At 44.5% G+C, this 20,435-nt stretch overlaps 1 protein-coding gene and 1 long non-coding RNA gene across 14 annotated transcripts in view; one reads left to right on the top strand and one right to left on the bottom strand.

Annotated features, from left to right (window-relative positions):
• Positions 1-13,313, top strand: part of IRAG1 (inositol 1,4,5-triphosphate receptor associated 1) — a 108,889-nt gene extending 95,576 nt beyond the window's left edge. For 12 of the 13 annotated variants that reach the window (XM_074335980.1, XM_074335978.1, XM_074335987.1 and 9 more), the window contains 3 exons: positions 3,438-3,554; positions 4,909-5,043; positions 9,977-13,313. In XM_074335980.1, coding sequence (XP_074192081.1) covers positions 3,438-3,554; positions 4,909-5,043; positions 9,977-10,220 — 496 coding nt within the window. In that variant the 3' untranslated portion in view covers positions 10,221-13,313. Of the gene's footprint in view, positions 1-3,386; positions 3,555-4,908; positions 5,044-9,976 lie in introns of those variants that run through there. The other variant, XM_019729150.2, reaches the window with a different exon arrangement.
• LOC141572234 (uncharacterized) overlaps positions 1-20,435 on the bottom strand; it is a 78,962-nt gene that overhangs the window by 14,005 nt on the left and 44,522 nt on the right. The gene's annotated exons all lie outside the window — the stretch shown is intronic.

Below are 20,435 nucleotides of genomic sequence, written 5' to 3'. Positions count from 1 at the left end.
GGTCAAATCGGAGCTCGACCAAGCACTGCTTGTGTAATCTTGGGCTCATTATTTAACTGCTCTGAGCCTTGGTCTCCTTGCCTGTCAAATTGAGAACAACAGTGTTACCTATCTTATTGGGTCATTCAGGTGGTCTTAAGTGAGATATTAGCACAGAAACTGATACAGGGGATGTTAGCTCTTATCATTGGGAAGGTCAAGTGAGAGAATGCATGTGAAAGCATGTTAAGAACTAAAGCCCCACAGGTGAGTTAAGTTGAACACAGTGATCAACTCAACCTGGGAGAGCTAGACAGACGATGCACATGTGAAAAGGTTGTTGAAATGGCTTCCTGGCTCTACAAGGGAAAAGTTTAGTCTCTACAGAGCAGCAACCTGAGGACAGTGAAAGTTTTGTTTACCGTCACTTGGTCAGCAAAACTCGAAGGTGCCTAAGTGTGTAATGGCACACAATACATGTGCACTTGAGAAATGTATTAAAGCACTTTTATGTCAATTTTACCATACTTTAAAGCAGGGGTGTCCAACCTGCGGCCCGTGGGCCAACTGCGGCCCGCAATCCATTGTTAATTGGCTCGCAGCAAATTCCAAAAATATATTTAGTTTACTTATATAAACCAGGTGAGGCAATACGTACTTCACCTCGAATGAGTGGCCCGGCTTTTGGTGTATTTTACCGCATATGGCCCTTGGTAAAAAACGTTGAAAAAAGTTTGGACACCCCTGCTTTAAAGTCACATTTAGGGTTCCTCCAATTCTGAAGTGTCAGAGTAATTTATATCAAGTTCTCTCTTGAAGCTATAAATAATCACCTGGTAATTTATCAGTTAGGATTTTTTTTATGGATCAGCTTTGGAAGAACCTCAGATGGCTCCTAAAATTTACAATAAGTTTACTACATAACTAATAATAATAATAATAATAAGTAATATCATTTGTTGAGTACCATATTGCAGAAAGTTTACTTATATTTCTTCATTAATTCTTATACTACCACTCTCAGGTACATATTATCCTGATTTGACAGTTGAGGAATCTCAAGTTTAGGAAAGTGAAATAATTTGCATGTGTTGGAGTTGGGGTTTGAACCCTTGTTTGCCTCAAGTAGTTTATCTTCCTCTGCACTATGCTGCCCTCCCTCAGACATGTTTATCATTAACTCCTAAGGTTGACAGCTGTAGATAAAAGAAATTTAAAGTCTGTTATTTTATTTCATAGAAATGTTTTATTTCTACTATATAAATACATTTAATAAAATAATTACTTTCCTTGTCCTTGGCTGTAGCTATGTTTTTCTGCTCTTGTTCCAGTCGTTTGCACAAATAGGAAACTGCACATTAGGCAAAGGTCACATGGAAGGGAGTGGATAATGTAATTTGCAAAAGGAGAAATGTTATGAATAGCTGATATTTTTAGAGTGTTATTTTCCTTGTTCACAATGGGTTTTGGTTTCCAGACTAATGAAATGTAAATTTTACAAGATCTGAGGAAAACTAAGAAGATGAGAAACTGATGCCAAGAATGAGGAGAATATATAAGCCTCTCTCATAAAGCCTGTGAGCTTTCAGAGCCCTGGCTGAAAAGCTCTGCTCACTGTTCTGCCTTGTTTGAGGACTCCTCTTGACCTGACTTCTGTTAATCTGGATTCTGGATACTGGGAGGGCAGCAGGATATATAGGGAAGGCACGGCCATCTGGATACTTCCTTTAAACTTGTGATCCCATACTTCAAATGGGCTCCCAGGACTGCCCTGCCATCCTACCATGATTCTCTAACATGTTGTTTCCCCCTCTCACGTGACTCTTTTATGCCTTCTCCTCTCTCCTCTAGCCTTCCTAGGCCTCTCTACCTCTCACTCTCAGTTGATGACCTTGTCTTCCATTTTATAGAAGAAATTTAAGCTATCAGATAGGAGCTCTCTCGTCTTCCTTCACCAGCTCCCCAACCTACAACTACCATCCTCATCTCCTTCCTCCCTTTGTTATAACCAAGAAGTTTCTCAGTCATTCTAAGGTCTGTCTCTACTTCCCTTTCCAAAGAATTTGTTCCTTTCTCTCATCCCCTCTACTGGATCATTTCTATCCACATTCAAATGGGCTTTCATCCCATGACCCACTTCTTCAGCTATGCATTCTCCCAACACACTCTTCTACTCTCCTTCCTAGTCAAATTACTGTGTTTATGCCTTCCCCTTGCTCACCTCCCATTCTTTACCAAGTCCGTTCCAGTCTGTCTTTGGCTCTCACCCTTCATCAACGCTCCTCTTGACCGTCATAGTATCAAATCTAATAGTCACTTTGTGTTCATCTGACTTGGATTCTTAGAAGTGTGTGTATGACACACTTAACTCTCCCTCCTCAACGTGCTCTCCTCCCTTGGCTCCCAGGACTCCATGTTCTCCTGGTTTTTCTCCTGCCTCTCTGTCTGCTCCTCCTTCTCCACCTGAGCTAAGGGTAGAGATGTCCATGGCTTGATCCTGGGTCCTCTTCTCAGCTTTCGTCATACTAACTCCCTAGGCAAACTTATCCCTTCCCCCTCATTTTAAATATCGTCTATATTCTGATGTTGTCAAATTAATTTCTCCATCCTAGCACTCTTCTCCAACTATCTACTTGATATTTCCACTTAGATACCTCACAGGCACTGAAAATTTATTTTGTCCAAAAGTTAACTCCTGCCTCACTCCCTCTTTTCAGTACCTCGAATATCTCCATGTCTTTTGTGTCTCAGGGTCTTCATATATCCTGCATCCTCTACCCAGCCTCACTTCTGTTTGCTGACTTCTCATCTTTTAAGGCTGTGCTTCAGTTACACCACCTCCGGCCTTTTCTGACCACTCTATCTAAGCAGATTCTGTCCTTGTTATGTTCTATCACTGAACAGAGTTTGTTTCTTTCATAAAAGTTATCACAATTTGTAATGAATTACATATTTTTTCTTTCCTTTTATTGGGCTTTCCCACCTGCTAAGTTCCATGTTGGCAAAGATCATTTATTTTGTGATGTATCCCCAGCACATTATAAGGTGCCTGTGAATTAGTCAGTACTTGGTAGATATTTACATGAATGAAGCAAAAGAAGGACACAGGAATGGAATTACCCCAAACATTTTGGTCTGCTTCCATCTTCCTCATCTTGGCATGTGGAGCTCCCAATAGCTGTCTATCTACCCACAGTATCTCCTGGAATAAGAATAAAGGTGGATTTGGGAACACGAGGAAAAGGGGGAACTGGCGCAGTATTTGATGTTTGGGTTCTAGAGAGCATTCACAGAATAGGAGTTTATAAAAATCTTGTCTCAAGGTAGAAGGGTTGAAATGAATTCAATCCAATGAGTTTCCTTACTTCTGATCAGGAATCAGGCCAAAGACATGGTTTGGTTTTCAGATGCCCAATCTGTCCCTGAAAGGACGCCCTGTACTTCCCTCTTCTCACTAGTGGAAAAACAAATGGGGACCCAGATTGTGAAGCCTCTGTTCCCATGCCGACTCCGAGCCTGGAGGAGATTAGCAAGGAAACCAAGGCCAGGATGCAGGAAGAAGCGTACAACAAGGGGTAAGTCAGACTTCAGCTGCCCTGAGGTCACCTGGCAGGTCTCCGAAGATACCTTCCCATGGGCCTTTCCAATCTCTTAGAGCATTGAGGGAAGCCACTAGTAGCCCCAGGACCTCCTTGCTTCAGTAAGGAACTACATAGGAAAGAACAGTACTGTTCCACAGGAAGGACCGGAGGAAGCAGGGCAAGAGGGTATGGTCAGACAATATCTACATTGCTTTCTTTTTTAGACAGAAAGCCACCAGAGCGTCACTGCCCAGAATGGTCTGGAAATCAAGGGCCCTGGGTGGGTGCCTCTTGGTAATGCCTGAGGCTTCCTGCACAGCCAGAGCAGTCACGTTGCTGCCAAAAATGCCTCGGGTCAGCTGCTACTCCACTTCCTAGAACTGCCCCAGCCATCCCTTCTTCCAATAAGCTGGAGTCTCCTCAAATTCCAGCTGTCCCTTCTCTAATTGAGCTTCAATAGCACCTCTGACTGGTCAGTCACTGATGCAACAGAGTACTGAGCAGAGCCCAAGCCCAGCCAGGTAGAGAATTAGAGAATTACCTCTAACCAGGCATCACGTCCTGAGTTCTTTCCCCATGGCTCCTAGGGAGACACTGCTTCCCACTGATGTGAAACCTGTCGGCTTTGGTGGGGCAGCCACGTACACCATGGTGGGGTTGCCCCAGCCAAACTGTGCTACCCTTAAACTCTCCACTGTAGGACAAGCAGAAATTGTATGTTCAGGGTAATATTGATCCTGAGAGGAGGAAATCAGAAGGATTTATTTTGGAAAGCCTATCTTTTCACACACAGCTGTGCACTGTACTCACAGAGTTAATGCCTCCATTGGCTTTGTAAGCATTTACTCACTACCTCTCTAGGACAAGCTGTGTGCCTGTCCCTTCCATAACACTTTCCAACAAGCCTGTGTGATGGCTGTCACCTTCCCTAGATCAAGCCTGGCACGTCCTCAAAAAATTCCAACACCCTGGGAGATGGGTACCACCCTCTCCATTTTACGGGTGAAGAGCTGAAGTGCCAAGGTTACTACACAGAAAGCAAATGCAATCTTCACCCTGCTGAACGTTTCATAGGACAAGAACCCAGTCGGGAGACTGCATCCACGTTTTTCCCTGTCCGTTTTGTCACACGTTCATAAACAGGAAGGATGACTGAGGAGTGAGGGGAAATTGTACTGACATGAGCCACCTTGGGATTCACTAGACTTTCCCAGCTTTTTCCTGTTGTGTGGAACCAGGGGAAGTGCATAATTATTGGAGGTGCTCAAGTCCCCTCCCTCTAGGAACTCTGGAAAAGATGCTCTGTGCCTGGCCTTTCCAGATTTGATTGTTCCTTTTTGCGTTCCAGATATCAGGAAGGTCTAAAGAAGACCAAAGAGCTTCAAGACCTAAAGGAGGAGGAGGAAGAACAGAAGAGTGAGAGTCCTGAGGAACCCGAAGAGGCAGAAGAAACTGAGGAAGAAGAAAGGGACCCAAGAAGCAGGTTGGAGCCCTGGCCATTGCTGAAATGGGTCACAATTCATTGAGCTGCACGATATCTCTGGAGGTGCCAGTCCCGGGCATCAGTGCGTCCAAGGCCCAAATGAGCAGCCAACAGAAACCAAGAGGCACTCGTGTTGGGGGAGGAGGCAGAGGAAATCCCAAAGAGCCAACATAGTTAACAAGGGGACATCTGCAAGAGCTGAGGGGTCAGAGGTGGTCAAGGGTGGGGCCAGCAGCCCTCAGGAGCTCAGCTGAGACACCGAGGGACCCTGACTGGAGCCCCTCCTAGCTCACCATAGTTAGCTCCTTTCCCAGGTATCCCCATGAAACAGCCAAGGGCAGGGGAGCTGGCCTAAAGCCCTAGAGGGAGTTTCTCACAAGAACAGAGGCAGAGAGAACAGATGGGAGTAAGGGACAAACTCAACTTGGTGGCAAAGGTGAGTCTCCAACGGGTATCTTCTGTGCTGATCACACAAGCTTGGTCATCTTGACTGCTTTTCACTTTTGTTTGGAAATACTTGACTTTTAAAATATATACTTTATGTGCCCTATGGATATAGTGACCATATCAACATCCTGGATTTTAATGATAGCCCCAGTTTCACATATTCTGCCCTATTGACTCTATTAGTACATTCAAACCAGAAGTCTTGAATTTTGATATTTAAAAATGTGGTTACTGCAAACTTAGAACACTTCACCAAAATATTTGCCTTTAGACCCCCAGGCTATCCTGGGGTCGAGGATGGCTCCAGTTAATTATCTAATCAGCAGCTAAACTTGGGACAGGCTATGTGTTTATGCCTCATTGCTGGAAGACTCTGGAAATCACATGCATGTAATAAGGTAATAAAATGAACACTAGACATTAGATAGATACGCTTCAAAGCCCAGAGGAACAACCAATACAGCCAGTTGATGGAAGATTCAACCAGGGTGAGAGGTCTCAGCCTGCATGAGCCAACCCGCATGCTCAAGGATCCGCAGTGTAATAGAGCTAGAGAAGCTGCTTCACCGTTGGAAGCAAACCTGTGCTACGACACACCACCTCCCCAATGGAAGAACCCCCAGGTTTTAACGACGAAAGCACAGTCCCTACTCCAAGCAGCTGGATCCTGTTCTCCGTAGGCCTTGTCTCCCGCTTGGGAGCCCTCTGCTCTTATTTGCAGACCAGCACACTGCCTTCTGACACTGTACTGCAGGCAGGCCTGGGCCTGGGCAACGGCCCTTCCTTTGGCTCCCTTCAATCCAGCTAACACAGGCTGGGACTTCTAACATTTCCAAACACCAAGAAAAAACAAAAGAGAACTAAACAAAGAGAGTACATGGAATATAAACAGTCTGGTTTGCAAAGCACAGGGCTGGAATCCTTATCCAGCTAATTTGATCTCAGGCGATTGGCACTCCCCCCGCTGCCCCCCACTTCATGAAACTCCAGGGAAAGTAAGGTCGTACCTGCGTCCCTCTCTGTACAGCTCCTGGTCAGCAGCACACGGCAATGGCCGCCCTTCGCATCGTCATCCAAGAGAGTCTACTTGGTCCTGCTGCTCCCGACAGGCCTCGTTCTCTGCCCCAGCCTTTCGTCCCATTCAGATTTACATTTGATCTTGAGTACATGACATTGCCACAGGTGACAGGTGACAGTGGGTACCAGGCATCAGCACAGCCCTCCGAAGGGTCCTTGTCCTTCAGGACAGGGGAGTAGCTTCACCTTCTCAGCAGAGCGGCATCATCTTTTCCATAACCACTGACACTGCTGTCATCTAAACTGCCCACTCAAAGTTAGAGCCTCCCTTCCGCACCTGTGACCCAGGCCAGACGGCACCTGAGAACTGTTGTCTTCAATGTCAGGCAGTCCATTCATTCCTGAGTACCTTACACGCACAGTGGCCTGCAGGCACCTGCACCAAACATGATTCCCCCACGACATGTTGGCATCTCACTAACAAGCAAGGTCTGAAGTCATTCAAAGTTCCATGTCCTACTTAGTGAATTTCAAAAACCAAAACAAAACAAAACCAAAAAAGTTGGCTAACCCCCAGAAGCTGACCCCTTATTTGAGAGATTCAACAACAAACACTAAAGTCTTTTTGTCTGACTCTCTCCTCTATTTAATAATATGTAATAATGTAATCCGTTATAAATATTCCTTTCTGGAGGATCAGCTTAACTGACCTTTGGTGACTCAATCCAATATCTTAACCATATAAAACAGAAAACACAGTCTTCTGACATTTCTGTAATACATTGAACAAGTAAGACTCATAAGGTACAATAGAAAACTTTTGTCTTTTCTCCCACTGCCTGTTCAAACCTGCTCCATGGAGCTAAGATGATATGAGGCAGATTCCTTTACTTTTCCAATAACTCTCAGGAAACGAAAGTACTCTGGTCAAGTTTAAATGCCAAGAATAACCTCCTTTCGGTAATTAAAATGGCCAGTTCCCGGAAACAGTCAAAAGTTTGAACATCTTATAAAGTTAAAGCATCTTTCCTCCGCTGGCTGTGATCTGATTCAGGAAGAAGCCTGCAGTGGGGATGGAGAGCATGGCTTCTCGCTCCATCTCCTGCTTGCACTCCTACTCTCCACCCCAGCTGTGCTAACGCAGTGTCTGGCCTCTCCGGGGTTAACCCTGGGAAAGGGAATCCAGATTAGGGGTCGGAAAGGCATTACTTGACTGGTCTTATTGTGACTGGGCTCCAGGCCTTGGCAGGGGTTGAAAGCTGTCTTTCTGACTTTGTTCAGTATGGCACTTTATGGGACCTTCAGAGAAAACAACTCCTTCCACGCCAGCATCACACACACTCACGCCATTGCTGAGGCTGTCTCAGCTGCAGGTCCCTTTATTAGGATAAATGCATCTCTTCCAGCTGGTTACTGAAAATGCCTCTCTTGGTCCTTGGGCTTCTGGAAGTATACCTTCATTGTTCAGCTGCTAGGTAGTATTTCCAGGCCGGACCGATGACATCCCAGGCCTTCACCTGACTACATTCAGCTAAGGTGAAAGATGTACCTTTGGCCCACTACTGGTGTGGGGATAGTTTTCCCCATCACGGCCCCCTACTCTGAGCCACAAAGCACTTCAGCAAGATTCTTGTGCTTCAGCGTTCTCAGGTGTGAGTCACACACCAGGCCACTGTGGTCTTCTTCCTGCAATATATTGAGTTCTCTAAGCAGCATCCCTGAAGCCCCTCTCCCTCTAGGCCAAGGTGAAGGGAAACAACCTTACCCCTCCCGATGGAGGAATGGGTAGAACTCAGAACAACCAAAAATTGATTTCCAAAGAAATTCTATTTCTAATCTAATTCTATTTCTAAACCTCTATAATAGGTTGGAAATGGGGGACCAACTAAGGGTCACGAAGCCAAACCTTGACCACCTCCTTTACAGTCCCACTTAAGGGTGGTGCTAGAGTGGGATTCTCCCTACTGTGGTAGCTTGTTTTGAGCATAGAAATACAGCCCAAAAGAAAGACTGCATTTTAGCATCCAATAATATAGAAATAGAAACTAAAGAATGTAAATAGAGCTGAAAGAAAATAAGCTTCCATTTCCAAACTCTCCCTTCCCAACAGTTGTGAAAATAGCCAATGATTTTCACGTTGGCTAATGTGCCCACTGTTTTGCTTTACTTAATTGTTCTTTAAATGATCAGCAGAAGGTTCCCACATGGAAAAGAAGCCAATCAGTGCCTTAGCCTAGCATCTGAGATAGGCACGTGGTCCCTTTCTAAAGGGCATTTGTTGAGTCATTCCAACCATGGTAAGGCATTTATTCTCTCCTAACTGTGAAGCAGAGATCTCCATGTCTCAGCAAATGGCCTGCATATTTCAGTGTCTGTGTGAGCCTTGAGATAGTCAGATAGCCCCTCTGTCACTTCTCACCTCCTCCATTGGGAGATCCTCAGTATTCTCATTAAAAAAAAAAGAATAGATCTGGGATTAGAAACAGGAAGAAATTCTAGCTTAATGAATGTGTCCAGGGCTTCTCCAGAGAGCTCCAAGAATGGACTCTTAAAGCGGGTCGTCTGACCAAATGTCTTTTCCTTAGGCCATAAAGAGAGTGGAAGCGTTGAAAAGCAACTGGGAAGAAAGGAAGAGGAAAAAAGGGAATGAAATAGACAAAAACTGGAGGCAGAGAAAGGTGGGAGGGAGGGAAGGAAGAGAGCAAAGAGAGAGTGGAAAGGGGAAAGAAAAGAGTATAGAGAGTGAAGAGAAAGAGGAAGAGGGGAAAATTAGGGAATGAAGATTAATGGGGTTGAGAAAACATCTTAAATAAGCCACGCAGAGGTGGCTGGAGGCTACTAGTCCTCTGGTTGCCCCTGGGAAAGGTTTGAAATGAGCTCTTGAGGTTGATCTTGTTCCTCACTATTTATCGCTTGACATCAAGAGTCTCCTAGGAGTTTAGCACAGTGCTTCCACACTGGACATAGTCAGATGTGGAACTGAGGACAACAGACTATGCATCTGAGCATGGAGGCCGAGAAAGATTCGAACTCGAAACTGATCACTGTTACTGCGAAGTACAGAAAGGATGCTGGTCCTGTTGGATGCGTGGGCAGAGGGGTCAGGACAACCTCGTATCTTTGGGCTTAGGAGAGCTCCGATATCATGACCATCTTGTGAACAGATCATTCGCCCATTCATGTGTGTTCTAGCTCAGTAGCTCCTAACATCGAGTCTATGGACTGGTGGCATCCAAATCACTTGGGGGGAATTTTAAACCAGAGATTTCTAGACCATACCTTTGGAGACTCTTATTCAGTAGAGCTGGGGTATTTTGAATAATTGCTGCCAAGCGACTCTATACCCAGCTGAGTTGGAGAACCACTGGTCTAGACAGCATGGAAGGTACTCCGGGCAGAGAATTATGGGTCTGGGCATCAGAGATGTGTCCACTATACTAAACCTGCCCCCTATTTTTCCATTTGACAGCAAACTTGAAGAATTGGTTCGTTTCTTACAAGTCATGTATCCCAAACTGTGTCAGCACTGGCAAGTCATCTGGATGATGGCCGCAGCAATGCTCGTCCTGACTGTTGGGCTGGGGCTGTACAATTCCTATAACTCTTGTGTGGAGCAGGCTGATGAGCCCCTTGGGAGATCCACTTGCTCGGCAGCCCAGAGGGAGTCCTGGTGGAGCTCAGGACTGCAGCATGAGCAGCCTACAGAGCAATAGGACGCCTGACATCCAGCCAGTGCCCTGCTCCAGCACAGACCACCGCCCATTCTCCAAGTACAGTGCTGTGAGGCCTGGGTGTGGCCACACTGCCGCCAGCCCATCGGGAAATAAGCAGGGGCTCTTTCACAGTGGGCACCTCTGTGGGAGCTGTTCATAAACAGTCACTGATGGTCTTGGAGGATCAACAAGACTGCCCTGGAAAAGCAGCCGGTGGACGAAGAAGTCACCTTCACCAAGGGACTCGAACGGAAGGGAAGGTCACCTGCCCCTGGCTCAGATGGCCAGGAAAACTAAAACTCCTTCACTGCAGGGGAGTGAAGGTGTTTCCCTCTTCACGAAAGGAAATCAGGAAGAATTATGCCTAATGGCTAACTCTGACCCCAAGGATCAGGCCTGGAATTTGGAGTCACAACATGAATATCTTCCCATTTCCCATCTCATTCTCACTGACTCTCCTTCTGCCGCTTTGGAATCAGAGTTTGTCTTTACAGAAGTAGGAAAGGTTTCTCAGAAAAATATTTAGGCTGAAATTAGCTCTGTGCTTGAAATGGGAAGATGTGAATTAATATATATGCATCTGTACACACACACAACACACACATACACATAGCACGCCAACAACCATGTGCATGAAGCCAACAACCCTCCAAACCTGTGCTCTGGGTGTGTGTTCTGGATAAAGCCAACCCACAGATTCTTACTAGGTTTGGGGCAGTCACCAGACCCCTGTGCAATGAGCTCTCCATGTAGATTTAAGATGTTTGAAAACCACTGAAAACTCATGGTTGCAAAGGTGAACTTGCTGGTCTCCATTTCAAGTGTTAATTCTAAGCTGCTGTACAGCACAGTCTATTCCCGATGTGTGCTCTCCCCATGGAGAGCAGTTAACCCACCTCTCTGGTGAATAAGTAGACACGGTTTGCTTTACCTCCCGTGTGCCCACATACAAGTGTGCAGTTGCACCTTAGTGCTTCAGTTCAAATGGGATTTCCAACCCAAACCTGTTTCAGAGCGTTCCCAACTGTTTAGCATAACACTGAGGGAGGACATCCCATCTTCAATTTGATGTCTTGCTCCACCTGCACAGCCACTACCTTCATTCATCCCTCAACAATTTTGGGGGCTATTGGTTTCTGTGTGGGTTTTATTGTGGTTGTTTTGCTTTTGTTTTTGTTTTGTTGTTGATGTTGTTTGTTTTTGCTAATATTCATATAGAACTTACTATGAGACAAACACTTTTCTAGGTATCATATAGGTATTAATTCATTTAATCCTCAAGAAAAACAAAACACTATGAGGTGGGTACTACTCTTCCCATTTTCAGACAAGGAAACTGAAGCGCCAAAGCCACAGTAACTCTCTGAGGACATCCAGTTAGTAAATCATGGGGCTGGAACTCAAACCCAGGCAGGCGGCCCAGGGGCTGTGCTCGTAACCACTGCCGCTAACCACTGTGCACGAACTTGCCTCTTCCTAACTTGCATTCCTAACTGCATGTCTTATATTCCAGTCCCTCTCCCCCATGTGGCCCTTCAGCCTCTCCAAATCATTTCTGGTTCCCAAACTAACCTGTTTTCTCTCAGAGCTCTGTTCCTCCACTCATTAGTTTTTCGTCTGCCATTCTCTTTTCTTTAGGACCAAGAGCAAAAATCATCCCCTCCATACAGGCTTTAATGACCTCCCTCCAACTCCCCACCATACCCCACACCGTAGAACACACCCTCCTCTGTTCTTTCTTTTAAACATCTCCATTATTGACCATTATGACAGTTTATCACAGTAACTTATTTGTGTGTCCTCACAGACAAGAACCATGTCTTACCCATTCTCTGGGAAAGGGCCTAGCATGGCGGCTAATGCTTGGGAGGGCGTCATTAAATGTTGGTCAAAAGAACAAGAGAAACTTCAAGGTGGCAGAGAGCAGCCTGGGGACAGCTGACATTTTGCATACTTCCCAATACCATCACCACCACTATCTCAATAAGAAAATAACATCTTGATTAGCCTCAACTTACTCTAATATTTTTCAGTCTACTCTGAGAGAAAGGAGGCCCAACTAGCAAGATCATTTCCAAGCTCGAGAACTGGGCTTGATTCAGCCCACTTTAAAACAGCATGTTGACTTACAGGGGCATCCTTTACAGTGGCTAGAAAATCACTGTGAGTGAAGCCCAAGCCAGGGTTGACCAAGGATGTGCCATTAAGGTAAAGAGGTGCAGATCAAGGCAGATGAATTTTGGGGACATGGATGGATGGTTTACCCTGCCCCTTCCAGAGGGACCGGACACATTGAAGGAATTTAAGCCCTCAGAGCCAAAGACAGGATTCAAATAGAGCTCTCGAGAGAGTGGCTGTGAGACAGGACTCTAGGCTGGCAATGTTGTCTCAGTCTCCCTTGAAGAAGGACCAGGCTGAGCTGGCCCATTGCCTACTTGGACACAGGGTTCCACCTTTGTTTTCATGTGAGACAAAAGCGAGGAGAGGGGGTGCAGTGAGCTGCTGAACCTCCAGCTGCTCCACAAAAAGGCCTACAGGAGTATTCCGAGACCAGGCCCTCACCCAACCTACTCTGAGAGTAAGGGCGGTTGAGGAAAAGAAGGGGCATAAGAGTAACTACATTTCCAAGTGCATTCCTGAAAAAGTACGCATGGGTATTTATTTTCTGAAAAGCAAAGATTGACCTGAAGCAGCTGGAACTGTTGCCAAAGCAGCAGTGAAATGGGGAGAAACAGGCCCTGTATTTCCAACTGATATTGATCTGAAATAAAAGCTCCCCTCAAAACGCCTCTGAAGTCTGACATTTCTGCTTAGCCCTAGGACTCTGGGTGCTTATTCTCAGTTGCGGAGTGATGTGTTGTTTGTGTCATTGTTGATGTCACCTTCTAAAAGGACCTTCACTTTGCCGCTGCTGCAAAGCCAATATGTATCGCTCCCCGTGTATAGCCTGGCAGAGTAAATGGAGAGGGAGATGCTGGATTTGTTGTCACTGGCTGTCAGTTCCTACTGTTAATCCTCACACAGGTGTGCTAGCATTGAACTATAGAGTGTCACGTGCCTGAGTTTGAAAATAAAAGCACATTTCCAAACCTTTGGCAGCAGCTAAATGCCTCCTCATTTTGTGGAGCTGAGCCACAACCTTGCCCTAACCCTTTGGATATTAGTGTCTCCCAGAAGCAAGCCACAAGTCCCCAGTCTTGGGTTGTTGGACAATGGGCTACCTCCCAAGGGCTGGATCAGTTCCTTGCCTTCTCCCTTTCCCCATTCCTGAGCCTAGTTTCCTGTACCTTCCTGGCCTATGATTTTTTTTTTTTTAATTAATACATCTTGCTGTGATTGAGACTGCTGACTTTTTACCAACCTGATTTCCATAGACAGACTACATTTTTCAGTTTTTCTTGCAGCTAGGTGCAGAGGAATATAGACCTTCCAAATCTAGTTTCCTAAAAACAAACTTTCTTGCCCAATACTTCACACCCTCTTTATTCTCCTCTTCCTGCCAAATCCAGAGGATTCATCTGAGGTCCTGAGGCTCATAAAGGGGGCAGAACCACTAGGTGAAAGCTCAGTCTTTGAATAGGCACTCACAGCATTCAACTACGACATGAACAAGAAACAAAAATTTTAGTGTATTAAGCCACTGAAACTCAGGAATTGTTATGGCAGCCTACCATGACTAATGCATACATTTGAATCAGAAATGGAGTACTTCAATAACAAATTTTCAAAATATGAAGCACTAGCTTAGCAGTCAAGTGGCAGGAAATAAGAAACTGGTATCAGGGACTGGAAATAGTGTGACCCATGCTGTGAATAAAACAAAAATATTTGGTAAAGTCTTACTCATGATACCTTGAAAAGCAGCCCCTGGGCAGCCTAGAGATCTAGGAGAAGTGGTTGGAAAGAATCAGAGTGCTGGAGTATGTGAACGTGTATTGGCTCCCTTTGGCAAGGTATTGTAAAAAAAAAAAAAAAGCACTCAGCAAAGAATTGGCTATGGAAGCAGAAAGGAAAGAAATCTAGAGAGTGCTCAGATTGAAGTGTTAGAAAATCTGACTGCTTCTAAACCCCAAACAGTAAGACTAAAAAGAGCTTTGAGTGAAAAGACTTCTCAGTTGAAAATTTCTCCATTGAACTCAGATCAACTTAGCCCTATGGCAAAAACCAGATTAAGAAAATGGCTGTTCCATTTGTGATCTCAAATGAACTAGCCACCATTAAATGGGATAGGGAGAGGGGCATAGGGCTGAGAAAACAAAGAAATACATCTTGAGAATTGTGACTGGGAGAAAATAAGGGGTATAATTATTGGCTCATGGAATAAAATGGAAGCAAATAGATCAGAAATTTAAGTTTGTGAGGGAATTGTATTTACAAAGAAATATAAGCCCTGACAAAAAACTCCTTTGATTGTTCAAATTAGAAAACCACTTTTGAGATACTAAGCTTATACCAGCAGAAAGCAGATAGCAAAAGTAAAGCAGACAAGAGAGATCCAAGATGGTAGAGTACATAAACACTGTGTCTGCATCATTCCATGAACACATTAAAATTAGAATTAAATTGTAGAACAATCAACCTGGAGAACCATCTGAAGTCTAGCCAAACAGAAGTCCTGTAATTAAAATGATAAAGAAGAAGCCACGTCGAGACTGGTAGGAGGGGCGGAGGCGCAGTTGAGAATCAGAAGGGATATCTCTGCCATGGAGAAGTGAGGGACCCCCGTCCCCCACACCAGGCTCCCCAGCCCAGAGTACTGGTGCCGGGAAGAGGAGTCCCCACAACATCTGGCTGTGAAAAACAGTGGAGACTCCGACTGTTCAGGTGGGATGAAGACTATGGGAAACCCAGACATCCTCTTAAATGGCCTGCGCACAGACTCACTCGCTCACAGGCACTCACCTTGGGCTCCAGTGGAGAGATGGTGACTTGGGGGGCCTCAGAGACACATGGCGGGGCAGACTGAGGTGTGTGGCTTCAGGAGGATGACTGGAGTACAGTCGGCATTTTCCCAGGGAGGGGTTCTGCTGCCGTGTAGCCGGCAGGCAGGTGCCATCTTTCCTATGTTGAGCCCACCCCCTACGCTTACGACCAAATCTGAATCTGATTGGTCTGGTGATCTCTGCCACTCCACCCTGCTGACTCAGCTGGGGCCTCACCCCATCTAAGTCAAGCACAGCTAGAAGCGCTTTTTTCTGATAGCAGCCAGCCCCTCCCACATTGCACTCTTTCTTGAAAAACTATCAGAGTCCCACAGGTCCCAGGCAAGTGGCAACTGGTCTTGGTGTTCTCTGAGACTTTGGCTGAGTCACTTCAGGCTCAGCACTGGCACCAAACCATAGTCCACAATAACCTGTTGACTACAACTCTTCCCACTCTAGTGACTCCCTGAGACCTTGCCTAACCCAACTTGTGTACTGCTTGAGGCTTTATCAGTGGTTGAACCTTAAGGGAGTTGGCAGGTGAGAGCAGGCCTCCTCTGAAGGAGGAAAAATGTGTCTGAAAAATGCTAGAGTTACCCCAGGCCTAATACTGGTGGCAGCCATCCTTGGTTTACAGCGTGGTCTCTCCCACATGCCTCCAGGTTTAGCACAGGAAGTGAACAACCGGGGATAACTTTGTAGCTCCTACCAGGTAGACCCTGGGGCAATCAGAGGCAGTGGCTGACCTGGGCCTGCACCGGAGCCTTTACCAAGAGGCCCCAGAACCAAAATACTTGGAGCTTGGCTTCAGACCATAGCTGAGCTCTACCCAATTAGCCCCACAAGTGGCACACACAAAGGGTGGTCTCAACAGGCACCAGAGCCCACTGGGGCAAATCCCAGCCAGTGGGGTAAGCCTCCCACACAGCAGCCCATAAGCTGTGGACATGGCCAAACACCACAGCCAGTCAGCCTAAGGGTCAATCACAGCCACTGACATGGCAACAGCAATCAAGGCTCAACTATAACAGGAGGCAAAACACAACCCACATAGCCTGGAGCACCTGGCTGGGGTGGACAGGGAGACTCTGCCACTGGGCCCCACAGGACACCTACTACATAAGGTCACTCAGCCAAGACTAGGAGAAATAGGAGATCTACCTAATACATAAAAACAAACATAAAGAGGCAGCCAAAATGAGGAAACAAAAAAATGTATCCCAAATCAAAGAACAGCAGAAAAATCCAAGTGAAACCTACCAGAGAGAGTTCAAAACAATGGTTATAAGGATGCTCAAGAAACTAAATTAGAACTTCAACAAAGAGATAGCAAGAACAAAAAAAATGGAAATAGAAACCATAAAAAAGAACCAGTCAGAAGTAAAGAATACAATAACTGAAATGAAGGAATGTACTAGAGGAATTGCCAGCAGACTGGATGAAGCAGAGTATCAAATCAGCGATTTGGAACACAAGGTAGCATAAAACACCCAATTGGAACAGCAAAAATAAAAAGAATCCAAAAAAAAGGAGGATAGGTTAAAAGACCTCTGGGACAACATCAAGTGTAACAACATTTGCATCATAGGGGAACCAGAAGGAGAAGAGGGAAAGCAAGAGATTGAGAACCTATTTGAAGAAATAATGACAGAAAACTTTTCTAACCATCACCTGATTCCTCAACAGAAATTTTGCAGGCCAGAAGGGATTGGCACAAAATATTCAACGTGATGAAAACCAAGGACCTACAACCAAGACTTCTCTACCCAGCAAGGCTAGCATTTAAAATCGAAGGGCAGAAAAAGAGCTTCACAGACAAGAAAAGGCTAAAGGAGTTCAATACCACCAAACCAGTATTACAAGAAATGTTAGAGGGACTTCTTTAAGATGGAAAAAATATATATCAAAAATATGAAATATAAAATGGCAATAGTTACATATCTATCAACAATTACTTTCAATGTTAATGAATGATTAAATGCTCCACTCAAAAGACATAGGAGGGCTGAATAGATGAGAAAACAAAACCCTTATGTATGCTGCCTAGAGAATAACTTCAGATTGAAAGACACACACAAACGGAAAGTAAAGCGATGAAAAAAGATATTTGATGAAAACGGCAAGAAAAAAAAAAAAAGCTGGGTAGCAATACTTATACCAGACAAAATAGACTTTAAAACAAAGCCTATAACAAGAGACAAAGAAGGATCCAGTAATCCCATTTCTGGGTATTTATCCAAAGAAATCAAAATGCTGCTTAGAGGGGACATGTGCATCCATATGTTCACTGCAGCATTATTTACAATGGCCAAGAAGTGGAGGCAGCCTGGGTGTCCATCCCAGTAATGGAAGAATGGATAAAAAGGAGGTGGTACACATGTACAATGGAATATTGCTCAGCCATGGAGATAATGGGTTCATGCCATCTGCAGCGGCATGGCTGAACCTGGATGGTATTGTGCTAAGTGCAGTAAGACACACAGAGAAAGACAGATGCAGTGTGATTGCACTTATATGTGGAATCTAAAGAACAAAATTAAGAAACAAAATAGAAACAAACTCAGATACAGGAAACATTTTGATGGTTGCCAGATGAGACGGGGGTTGGGAGTGTGGGTAAATGAAGGGGAAGGGATTAAGAAATACCAATTGGTTGTTACAACGTAGTTATGGAGATGTAGGGTATAGTACAAAGGATATAGTCAATAATATTGTAAAAACTATGTATGGCGTCAGATGGGTACTAGATTTATTGGGGTGATAGATGGGAGGGGGTTGGGGGACAGGGTGAGAAAGATTAAGGGATTAAGAAGTACAAATTTGTAGTTATAAAATAGTCATGGGGATGTAAAGTAAAGCATAGGGAATATAGCCAATTATATGGTAATAACTATGTATAATGCTAGGAGGGTATTAGACTAGTCAGGGGTATTACTTCTTAAATTATATAAATGTCTTACCACTATGCTGTACACCTGAAATTAATATAAAATAATATTGAATGTCAACTATAATTATAAATTTAAAAGGGGAGGAAAGGTGAAAGGGAATAAGAGGTCCAAATTTCCAGGTAGAAAACAAATAAGTCATGGTGATGCAATGCACAGCATAGGGAATATAGTCAATAATATTGTGACAGTGTGGTAGTGTCAGATGGTTGCTGGACTTACTATGGTGGTGATCACTTCTTTCGGCATATAAATGTTAAATAACTATAGTGTGTCCCTGAAACTAATATTATATGGTATGCTAGCTGCATTTTTAATAAAAATATTTTTAAAAAATGTTAAAAAGTAAGGCAGACTCCCTAATACCCACTTGAAATGTGGCTAAGGAAGATTATATACAAGGAAGCACTACAGAGAACAGTGGACATGGCACATGGCAGTTTCTCCCAGAAAGCAGAATCAGGATCTAATCACAGGTAGGTAACTGTGATAGGCAGAATTTCTAAAATGCCTCCCTGAAAGATGTCCTATACTCCAATCCCTGGAGCCTTTGAATATGAGATCTCACTCCTGTTATATGGTACACTTGACCTTGAAATAGGGAGATCGTCTGTGCAGGCTCGGTATAATCACATGAACCCTTCAAAGTAGAAGGCTTTCTCTGGATAGTGGTAGAAGTGGAAGTCAGAGAAATTAGAGGTGTGAGAGGGACTCAGATTTTTATTGCTGCTTTGAAAATGAAGTGGGCTGCATGAAAAGAAATGTGGGCTGCCTCTAGGAGCAGAGAATGGACCACAGCTGACAGCCAGAAGGAAATGGGGACCTCATTCCTACAACCTCAAGGGAATGAATTCTGCCACCAACCTAAATAAGCGTGGAAATGGATTCTTCCCCAGAGCCTCTAGGTGAGAGCCCAGTCTGGCCAGAGCCTTGATTTCAGTCTTGTGAGACTCAGAGCAGAGGATCCAGCTGGGCCCAGCCAGACTTCTGACTTACACAGTGGTGAGATAATAAGCGGGTATTGTTCTAGGTCAGTAATTCTGGAATAATTTGTTATACAGCAATAGAAAGCTGATATGGTGGCCTTTATAATGTCTCCTCATTGGTATTCCAGAACTCCTACGGCTGAGTGACTGGTGACTGCTGTGTCTCCTATCCCTCTCCTTTACACATGGCAGTTTGCATTGAGGTTGCCCAGATCCTGCTTCACCATTACGTGTGTGTGGCGGGGGGGTGGGGCGCAGCATAAAACTTTTTTAGTTCATAGGTTACCAGACCACAAAGTGCCACAGCTGGACCCGATAGAGAAGACTGAACGTAATTCAGAGATCACGACTTTGATCTGGATGGGACCTTGGATTGTCTCCCTTGAGAACAGAGTGACTGTATTCCATGTGCGGTAGGAATAGTGAACCCGAAATTGGGAGATCACGAAAGTAAACTGTGACAGGAACTGCTGTGTTCACCAAACCATTTTTCCTTTTGCTCTGGAGCACACAGTTAGATTACACTTCCCAGACTCCTTTGCAGTTAGATGGGAACATCTGTCCAATGGGGTATGGGTAGAAGTCATATAGCCACTTCCCAGGCCCAGCTACTACAGCTGTCTCCAGCACAATCCTCCACACTCCCTTCCCTTGGTTGCTGGCTCAATGTAGATCTTGGGAAGGAGAGGTGGGAGGTTGAGGTACTGGGTGATGGTACAGCTACACGGTCTCTGAATAATTGTGTGGGAGCAAAATCCCTCCCCCTAACACACGTACACCAACACTACCACCATCACCACCACCATTGTCAGCCATTGGGTTGTAACATGAGAGAAATAAACTTTTAGTTTGTTAAGGCAATAAGATTTGGTGTTGTTTGTTATAACAGACTACAGTGACTAAAACATTTGCCTATTTATGTATTTTAGAAAACAACTAATCCCTGTCATATCAGTACTGTAGAATTATATTTCTACACTACTTTTAAATTCATATAATTCAACTCCCTTACTTGACAGATGATAAAACTGAGGCTCAGAGAAGTTAAGTGACTTGTTCAAGGTCACACAGATAATTAGTGTTAGACCTTAAACTAAAATTTAAGATATTACCCTCAGTCCAGGACTCTGGATTGTACCATATTACCTTATTTGATGCCACATTTCAAAATTTCTACTCTATTTAAATCGTTATTTGCATGCATCAGATTAAATATCACTTTCACTCATGTGTTCCACATCCAGGGAACAAGAAAACTGGCCAGGATATTGCGTGTTTTCTGCTCGTTTTTGAAACTTGTTGTCATCTTCATTTTCATTTAACTTTTTAAATTTTCCCTTCTAATTCTACAATGTTTTA

This window comes from Rhinolophus sinicus, linkage group LG06 (genome assembly GCF_036562045.2).
Source record: "Rhinolophus sinicus isolate RSC01 linkage group LG06, ASM3656204v1, whole genome shotgun sequence".
In the NCBI taxonomy this organism is placed as follows: Eukaryota; Metazoa; Chordata; class Mammalia; order Chiroptera; family Rhinolophidae; genus Rhinolophus; species Rhinolophus sinicus.
This window is presented reverse-complemented; position numbering and strand designations above follow the sequence as displayed.